At 43.5% G+C, this 9,652-nt stretch overlaps 1 protein-coding gene across 5 annotated transcripts in view; it reads left to right on the top strand.

Moving 5' to 3' along the window:
• The first annotated feature begins 3,377 nt into the window (after positions 1 to 3,377).
• RAVER2 (ribonucleoprotein, PTB binding 2) overlaps positions 3,378 to 9,652 on the top strand; it is a 55,331-nt gene continuing 49,056 nt past the window's right edge. For 4 of the 5 annotated variants that reach the window (XM_084852299.1, XM_084852300.1, XM_084852302.1 and 1 more), the window contains exon 1: positions 3,583 to 4,237. In XM_084852299.1, coding sequence (XP_084708425.1) covers positions 4,049 to 4,237 — 189 coding nt within the window. In that variant the 5' untranslated portion in view covers positions 3,583 to 4,048. Of the gene's footprint in view, positions 4,238 to 9,652 lie in introns of all 5 variants that reach the window. The other variant, XM_084852297.1, reaches the window with a different exon arrangement.

Genomic DNA, 9,652 nt, shown 5'->3' with positions numbered 1-9,652 from the left:
TTAGGGAGTAAGCTTGAGGACATGAACTCTCGAATAGTTAGTGAACCAATTATCCAGGGCAATGACTACATCCAGAATTGGATCTGTTGGAGACCATTACAAGTTTGCATGGCTGACTCAAACCTGGAGTTGCCATGCACTCAAATTTAAGCTATCACACTCCCAGGGAGTTGGCTCCATGGTTTCTCATCTTTAGAGTCCTAAGGAATATACATTTGAGTCTGAATAATTAGAACCAGAGAAGAGCCATTTCTTCTGGCTTTTCTAGTTGTTGGAAGACTCCTGCTGAGCAGCCATACCTAATCACAATATAGTATCCTAATAGTATCCTAATCACAATATAGTATCCTAATAGTATCCTAATCACAATATAGCATCCTCACAATATTTCAAAGTAACTTCCTTCAGCCGTTAAAGGCAATGCAGTACTTCAGACAAACACTGCAGCTCATGAAGTGGACAGATGTTTAATTTAATTGCATTTTTTGTTCTCAATGAGTATTTACTTTACCATTTATAATCTTTTGCAGTCTTATGGAAGTATTCTCCATGGCAACAATAAAAAAACCCTATAATAGAGGCCAGGCCAGCAGATGGAAGAAATAAAAGTGTACTGTATCACTGAAGATAACTATTATAGTTTTTACAGACTGGTTTCATCTTCTTCTAAGAACTTAACAACAGTCACTGAATTTCATCTGTAAACCCATATTTAACATAATGGAGGATGTAATATTGAAATATAATGGTCTTCAGAAAATAAGATACATCATATATTAAAACATACATTTTAATACTACAACTAGTTGCAAGCTCAATATGTTATGAGTACATTGTGAAATTTTTCATAAGAAGACAGTAGTTTCTTATATGAGCCAACAATGTGATGTGGCTGCAAAAAAGACAAATGCTATTTGGGGCTGCATTAATAGAAGCATAGCTTCCAAATCATGGGAAGTACTAGTTCCCCTCTACTCAGCACTGGTTAGGCCTCATCTGGAGTACTGTGTCCAGTTCTGGGCACCACATTTTAAGAAGGATGCAGACAAACTGGAGAGGGTTCAGAGGAGGGCAACAAAGATGATCAGGGGACTGGAAACAAAGCCCTATGAAGAGAGACTGAAATAACTGGGCATGTTTAGCCTTGAGAAGAGAAGACTGAGGGGAGATTTGATAGCGCTCTTCAAGTACTTGAAAGGTTGTCACAGAGAAGAAGGCCAGGATCTCTTCTTGATCATCCCAGAGTGCAGGACACGGAATAATGGGCTCAAGTTACAGGAAGCCAGATTCCGGCTGAACATCAGGAAAAACGTCCTGAGTGTCAGAGCAATACGACAATGGAACCAATTACCTAGGGAGGTAGTGGGCTCTCCCACGCTGGAGGCATTCATGATGAGGCTGGACAGCCATCTGTCGGGGATGCTCTGACTTGGATTCCTGCATTGAGCAGGGGTTTGGATTTGATGGTCTTGTAGGCCCCTTCCAACCCTACTATTCTATGAATCTGTCATTCTGTGTTTATGTTACCTGGTCACCTGTGGCCTGAGAACAAATATATGGACTATAATTTCATTTGCACTTCTATTGATCTTGCTCTGAACAGATGACTAGTATTTCAAATAATTTGGCTTTTATATAAATATGGCAAAAGAGAGCACAGGAACATCAGGGAAATATATATCAGTAGATTTATGATGCTTATGCCCTAATCTTTTTACTGAGGTAACCGTGGGTCCTGTACTTTGGAAGTGGGGCAAGCTTGTCTTGCAGTACTGATTGTCACTTGCAGTCTCATTACAAAAGGTAACTAAAAAATATTTGGGGCATGAGTTGCACTAACAGAGCTGGGAGATAAAATGCATGTTAGGTCCTCTTACAGGAGAATAGTTAACAGCAACTTCTGACCTAACTTGTTTGGTACAAGAACTTTGTATGAAGTAGCTAAGCCATATAGGCCATGCCACATCTGCTGTAGCACCAATTCATACAGAAGTACCAGTCAAAGGATGGGGCACTGGGTTAGCCAATCATGTCAGCTCAACACACCACATTACTGTAGCTTTGACCATTCTGAATACCTATTTCCTCATTTGTTACATTAACATCCCACTTTTTTCCTCCAAGGATCCCAAGGCAGAGCACATTATCCTCCTCCTCTCCATTTTATCCTCACAACAACCCTGTGAGGTAGGTTAGCCTGAAAGTCAGTGACTGGTCCAAAGTCACCCAGTGGGCCTCATGGCCGGGTGGGACTTCAACCCTTCAGTCTCCTGAGTCCCAGTCCAACACTCTAACCACTACACAGCACTGGCCCTCCTGCAGCTGATCATAGGGTTAGTCCATTAACCTATCAAGTTTGTGGAACACAAATCAGCAAACGTGTCTCTTTTAATTGATGGGCAATGTGTGGTAAAGTTAAATGAACAAAAATTAGACATACAAAATACAGCCAAGATACAACTTACAACTGTAGAAAGTGAAGGGTAATTAAGTGTGGAGCCAGTCTGTTTAGGGATGTTATGGATTCCACTTTATTTGATGCCAGGCTTGGTCAATACAATTAGGTTTATTTATAGCAATTCCAATATGGAAGATTCAGCACCCTTTAACTAAAGCAGTCAGATTCAGTGTGTGACTAATGATATTCCATGAAATACTGCTAAGAACTTCTGTTCAGATAGGCACTCCTTTACATTCATTTTAGTTATTAATTTCCATGAATAACTTCACTGAAGGTTGGCAGAAATCATCTTGGCAGAGCCAGTGAATAGAGCTAATTTTGTTTGGTGGTGTTTTTACTACAAAACTGTTTTGTAGACTATAAAGCTGGCGTAAGAAACTAAACAAGAATTCTTCCCTTTGTTTGCATCTATTTCCTTTATGTTCATCCTGTTGTCATATGACTGTTGAAATGGAGCAAGATTCCACTATGATGATGCCCTTTTTTATTAACATCTGAGTCAATTTTATTTCCTTTTCCATGCGTGACATGGCCTATAATGTTTTAACGTATACGCTCCTTTTTTCTGGTATAAGAAACTTAACACACCCTTAAGGAATACAATAATAAACGACCAAGGTTGATAAAGGACTGCTTTGTTTTACAAAGCTGCTGAAGCAACCAATTCTCCCATGTTACCTCTATCTTTCTTCTGTTAAAGTAAGAGAAAGGAGAGAGAGGGGGGAAAAGGTTGCTAACGGCAAGGAAGTTTTATTTGTTACTTTGAACACTCCGCCCTTCCTGTGAGGAACTCCAGAAGCTGTCTGACTTCTTTCAACACATGTGAAACGGCTTTTAGAGTGCCAATAACAACATTACAGTTCTGGTGAAACATTAATTCACTTTCATCTCGACTTGCCAACCCCCTTTCCCCCGTCCCCCATGTTGGAGCTTCGTGCAGTTCAACAGGCACAGCTCCCCGCGGGCCATGTCGATTTCTGGGGAATTGCCACTTCCGTCGAACTGCCGTCTTTCGAGCAGCTGCTGGAAGCAGAGAGACCCGGCCGCCTCTGACAATCACAACGTCGAAGACAAAGGGGCGGGGTGTGCGGGGGCAACGCCGTCTGCTGGCTAGCCTTGGCAGGGACTTAACAGTCGCGCCGGGGAGAGGGGACGCGCCTCTTCCTGCAACAGCCGCGTTTGCTCTTCGCTCCCTTTTCGAAGCAACCTTGCAAAAGCGTACCATTTTGTTTTGCGTTTCCCGCTCGGCTGCTGTTGGAGATTCGGAGAAGTCCACGAAAGCTTCTGCCAGAATGAACTTACTCGCTTTTTAAGGCGCCGCAAGGCTCGTTGCGGGTTTTGAGGCGAGATGGGCGGGGGGGGGGGGCGCGCGCGCGCAGAAGTGTAACGAGGTACTTTAGAGGTTAGGGAGCGTACGGGGGGGGGTGAGAAAGGGGGCGGGCAAGAAGACCTCCTCGCCCGCTCTTTGTGTCCCAGCGACGCGCAGCTCGCCGCAGCTGCTTCCTGAGCTCGGGGTGGTGCCGAGCCCGGCCGCCCGCCCGCCTCCCCCGGGCGGCGCGGGAGTGTGTTCGCATCTGGGCCGGCAAGATGGCGGCAGCGGCGGGGTCCGGCGCGGAGCTGCTCGGGGCTCTGGGGGAATCCGCCGTGGGGGCGGGCGGGCCGCCTCGCGCTGTGGCCCGCGAGGAGATGGCCCGCAGGCTCCAGGGCACAAGGCGGGAGCTAAGCAACAGGCGCAAGATCCTGCTGAGGAACCTGCCCGCCGAGAGCAGCAGCCAGGTGGGTAGCGCTCCGCGCCCTCCCCGCTCCTCGAGGCGCAGAAAGTGCAGCGCAGCGCAGTGCGGGGCAGCGCAGGGCAAAGCGGAGGGATGAGGCAGGCACCGAACCCGGTCCGGGGGTGAGGGGCTGGTAAGCCTCAGGGGCCGCGGCGGTGAGGTTGCGGACGCAGTGACAGGACTGACTTCCAGTGCGGTGTCCAGTTCTGGGTCCCTCCGTGTGGGGAAAGACACGCAGGGAGCCTTAACCTTTGGGCAGAAAGGGACCCCTGCTCATGGTCGGGGGCAGAGCGCCTAGGGGCCCACGGTTTCGGGGACGCAGAGATAATTGCTGTCTCCCGGGAATAAGGTAGGCAAGAGGGCTGGGAGGGCGTGTAAATAGGCGCCTCACCCCAGCGGGGAAAGGATGGTAGGCAGAGCCCTAATAAGACTCCAGAAGTTCTAGAGGTATCTATAGTGGGCCAGGTAGACACCCTCATTCCTTAGTCCTGAGGGAATGGGATGAATGGGAGCCTGTCCACTGTGTGTGTGTGTGGGGGGGGGGGGGGATGGATATGCAGAAACGGTAGCCCTGAAAGTTTTAGGGAAAGATAGCTGGCGGGCTGGAACGTGCAAAGCTTTTGGTGAGTAAGGCCAGTGGGAAAGGGGGTATTGCTCACGTTGTCCTGCCTGGAAAACAGATGTGTTTTCTATTTGATATCTTCACCATATTTTGTTTTGCCTTGAAATGCATTTTGTAGGTTCTCATCCTAATCTGTATATTTCTTTGTATGTTTCGTACTGTCTCTAAAAAATCTTATTTTTTTTTTCTGATTCACTCATTAGGGATATTACTGAGTGAATTTATAAACTGTAAATACTTCCCATTGATGGCATTTCTTGTTCCTAAATGCCATTTTACTTTTCCATGATCTATAGAATATGTTGGTAGCAGAGAATTTCCAAACTCATAGGACAGGGTGACAGGTGAAGTCTATTCTGTCACAGTTGGTTGATGTAATTCTCCTTGAAACAATTCTTAAAAGTTGCAACAAAAAGCCTGGGATTATCGTCCAGCCCTGCAAAGATCCACATATTCCTAACTAACAGACATTTATAGTTTTTTTTTCTCTACTACCTTGCCTGCCCAAATGTACCTATGGTTGTCGTTTGTGCTTTATGTCTTCAAATTTACAAAAGCACATATTTGTCTGATTACTGGAGAAGATTCTTAGTCTCCACAGGCAACCAGGCAAGTGGCTATTTACTATCCTGGTTTTGTCTGTGACCTTAGAAATGGTATATGTGGGTTGTACTGGGGGTGCTCATCCCACAATGCTTTATACTTAACATGGAGTGCCTGTACTGTGCTAGGCACTGGATCTAAGGAACTACTCTAAATTCTTTACAGACTCTTCTGAAAGTCCCTTCAGTTTCAGAAATGGTTGCAGGAGGACTGCTTATGAGAAATGTATGCCCAAAGTTGCCTTGGGCATGCAGAACTCATGGTGTAGATATTTTGATCCCAGCCATTGTATTGAACAGAAGTGACATGGTCCTTTCCTAAAAGGCTTACTGATCAAAAGTGAAGAAGTGCACAGGTCTTGGTAAACAAGTAGGGGAGGATTAAGTGTGAACAGATAGCTGAAGGTAGTTGGTTCACTTAATTTTCCCCAGCCCTCCTTCTTCTATCTCTTGCATAGGATAACTATGTCCTATTGTGAAGGCTGTTTGTAGTTCAAAGAGAAGATCTAGGCAGACATCCTCGTAACTGCACAGTCAGCATGATTGTGGAGATGTATTTAAAAATAACTAAAGACTTGGAAAAAGTTAAGGGCACAATCCTATGAACGTTTAGACAGAATAAAGTCCTACAACTCCCAGCATATTTTATCAGCATACGGCTGTTAGCTAGGGATGATGGGAGTTGTAGCCCAACAACATCTGGAGGGCTACACATTATCCACCTCTGCTTTAGAGCATGACTGGCTGGGGAATGCTGGGAAGTGTAGGGCTTGTTTTCCAGTCTAAACATTCACGCACCCTAAACAAATAAAATGAAAGAAATGTTAATGTGTTTTAAAACTGTCTTGATTTTTGAATCCAGATATCAATGTTTTTCAAAGACTGACTCAAGTTTTTATGATAGTTTCTATTTCATAATACAAATATACCATTGATGCAAAGAACTTGCATATTGTCAGTCACATGCAATTAAATATGCAAATTAGTCAGGACCCTTAAATTTAGTTCCTGGTGTGTTTCTGAATGCTGAACAAATTTCCTGCCTTAGGTTAGAATGACAGATCCCTCAGTGTACTTTCCATTGCAGCAGGAATGGAGGACGTGCGGCCCTCCAGGTGTTGTTGAACTGCAGCTCACATCATCCCTCACCATTGGCTATGTTAGCTAGGGCTGAGGGTAGTTGCAGTCTAACAACATGTGGTGGGCTACGCATTATTCACCTCAGCTTTAGAGGCTGGTGGTAGATAGGATAATAGTATTCACCGGAAAATGTAATTAAATGTTGTTGTTGTTGTTGTTCAGTCGTGTCCGACTCTTCGTGACCCCTTCGTGACCATAGCACGCCAGGCCTTCCTGTCCTGCGCTCTCTCCCGGAGCGTGCTCAAGTTCATATTCATTGCATCAGTGATGCTATCTAGCCATCTCATCCTCTGCCGTCCCCTTCTCCTTTTGCCTTCAGTCTTTCCCAGCATCAGGGTCTTTTCCAGGGAGTTTTCTCTTCGCATTAGGTGGCCAGAACATTGGAGCTTCAGCTTCAGTATCTGTCCTTCCAATGAGCAGTCAGGGTTGATTTCCTTTAGGATGGACTGATTTGACCTCCTTGCAGTCCAGGGGACTCGTAAGAGTCTTCTCCAGCACCACAGTTTGAAAGCATCAATTCTTCGGCACTCAGCCTTCCTTATAGTCCAGCTCTCACAGCCATACATTACTACTGGGAAAACCATAGCTTTGATTAGACAGACCTTTGTCGGCAAGGTGATGTCTCTGCTTCTTACTATGCTGTCTAGGTTTGCCATCGCTTTCCTCCCAAGGAGCAAGTGTCTTTTAATTTAATGGCTACAGTTACCGTCTGCGGTGATCTTGGAGCCCAAGAAAGGAAACCTTTTAAAAGAAAAAATGAAAATGGTTGCATTCTTCTGCATAGCTGTTCATATTATTACTCTTCCTATACAATCACTTGTCCCCTATCAACCTTCATCCCTCATTGTAGCAGACCTTCATTTGCAGCCCCTGCTACACCCTAATTTGGTGTGAAGCTCTGACCTAACCCATCTTCAGAACTGCTATCCCAGAATAGCTGGGGGCTGCAGTGAAAGTCAGTGATAAAGAGAAAATAATAACATTCTATATTAAATAGAATTATCAAAAGTTCAGCATCTCTATAGACTGGAAAATGTCCCATCATATAGTTCTTGCAGAGACCATACCAATTACTTTTATTTGTTGTGAGGTGGTCATAAGAAGAGAGATACTTCAAACCTTCTGTGTTCCTGTGTTGCCCTTTATATAGATTTGTGGGGGCGAGGGGGTTTCAAAATAGAAAAACTCAACTAAATCTGAACAGCGTGTGTTAAGTGCTGGGTCTGTTAGTTCTGTTGCATGAGTTTTTCATATTAGTAAAAAATGTGTAAGTCTCTTATTTTATGTTTAAAAATCGCAAATCAAAACTTCTTGTCACAATAAGTGCTTATGTATTCCTCAGTCTCCTTGGTACTAATGTTGTAGTCTATTGTTCAGGAAGATTTGCATTTATACGCCATTCCAGTTGCTACTGTTTTGCTATCCAGTTGCTAATTTACCAACAACAGTAGGTCTGGTTTACTTAGGATAGTATTAATAGATACTTTAGTCCTGTTGCAGGTTAACTATTGAGATAGATACTCTGAAGAGGAAGCCCACATTTCATTGTTGATTTTGTGTGTGCTTTTGCTTGAGGGAAACTGGAAAATGACAATAATCTGTATATGCCTGTATCATTTTTATGTTGGTTTAAGTTTGTACTTTCTGACTTTTGGCACCCCTAGGAAAATAGGTTCAAACATATTAGTTGTTCAAGAGTTTCTCTATCAGAAGGGATAGGTTGCTATGCTGTTCTGAAAAGTAATTTGAGGGCATGTATCTTCCTGATGCAAATAGGCCTTGTAATAGAAAACAGCAATAGGATTGTAAGGAGTGTTACCAAAAAAGGAGTTAACTGCCAAGATGTTTTCATTTTTGTTAGCCATGCTGTCTGAGTACGCACAGAGCTCTATCCATAGGAATACTGTATTACACATGGATAGGAGTAAATACATGGTGTCCAAATACATTTTGCTTTTGGAAATGTGCTGCGCTATCAAACCAACAATAATTTAGATGATGATTTAAAAGAAATAGACTTTATTTCCCTTTGCCTTCTGTTGTTAAGGATGCTGTTTCACTGCTATTTATTACAAATATACTTTTTAATTATGTATGTGAACAAAATATAAACAGATGTCCATTATATTAAGCCTCTATATAGGCTTGAAGCCAGAGATAGCTAGGCACAGTAAGGTATTGTGAGGAAAAACAGACTAAAGACAATTGATAGAGCTGTGCATGTGGAATTTTACATTTCAAACCAATATGGGGATATGCTTCACACACTATAGCATGGGTGGGGATTGCATGGTTCATTGGCTTCTGGAATCACAATACATGTAATCTACACCCCTAGTTTTTGATCCAGCAAAGAAATCCACATGCAAATTTGCCTTACTCAATGAGGTGTCTTAAGTCTGCAATCAGTGCACGCTTACAGGCAAGTCCCATTGAAATCAGTGAAATGTAAACACAGTGTTTCATGTTTCTGTGATGTTTTTTAATGGTTCCGTCTATTTAGATGCACAGCTTCCTATACTTGCAGAGCTGTGGCACCGCACATGCACAAGAGGGAGGCATAAGCAGACTTGGGGTGAACCTGGCCTGTGAATATGTTCAAAAAATATTTCAGGCAAAAACTCTAAAGTGGGGGAACCCTAAAACAGCCCCATAAGGACTCAGTGGTATGGAATGTTAACTGATTAAGGGGGGGGGGAGTGGCAGTCAGGTGGGAAAAAGAATGGAATGGAGTGACTGGAAAGGGAAGAAGAGAGAGAGATAAAAAGGGTAGAAAGAAACATCTTATCGTCTGGTCTTTATCAATAGCTCATTAATTTAAGTAGCATTGGTTGCATATCTTCAACAAAACAGTTCTGTGACACTTTGGTGTCGTATCTACTGTGAAGTATCTTTTGTAGTTCAGTATTAGAAACATGTTTATTCTTGATCCTGTTAGTCATCACGAAGTTTTGTTGTGGCATCTTATGTCTTCAGTTACTAAGGCTGCAATCCTATGAACACTTACTTGGGAGTAACTCCCATTGAATACAGTGAGGATTATTTCTGAGTAGAC

This window comes from Heloderma suspectum, chromosome 4 (genome assembly GCF_057233095.1).
Source record: "Heloderma suspectum isolate Gila_16-S chromosome 4, 16-S_ref, whole genome shotgun sequence".
Taxonomy (NCBI): domain Eukaryota; kingdom Metazoa; phylum Chordata; class Lepidosauria; order Squamata; family Helodermatidae; genus Heloderma; species Heloderma suspectum.
This window is presented reverse-complemented; position numbering and strand designations above follow the sequence as displayed.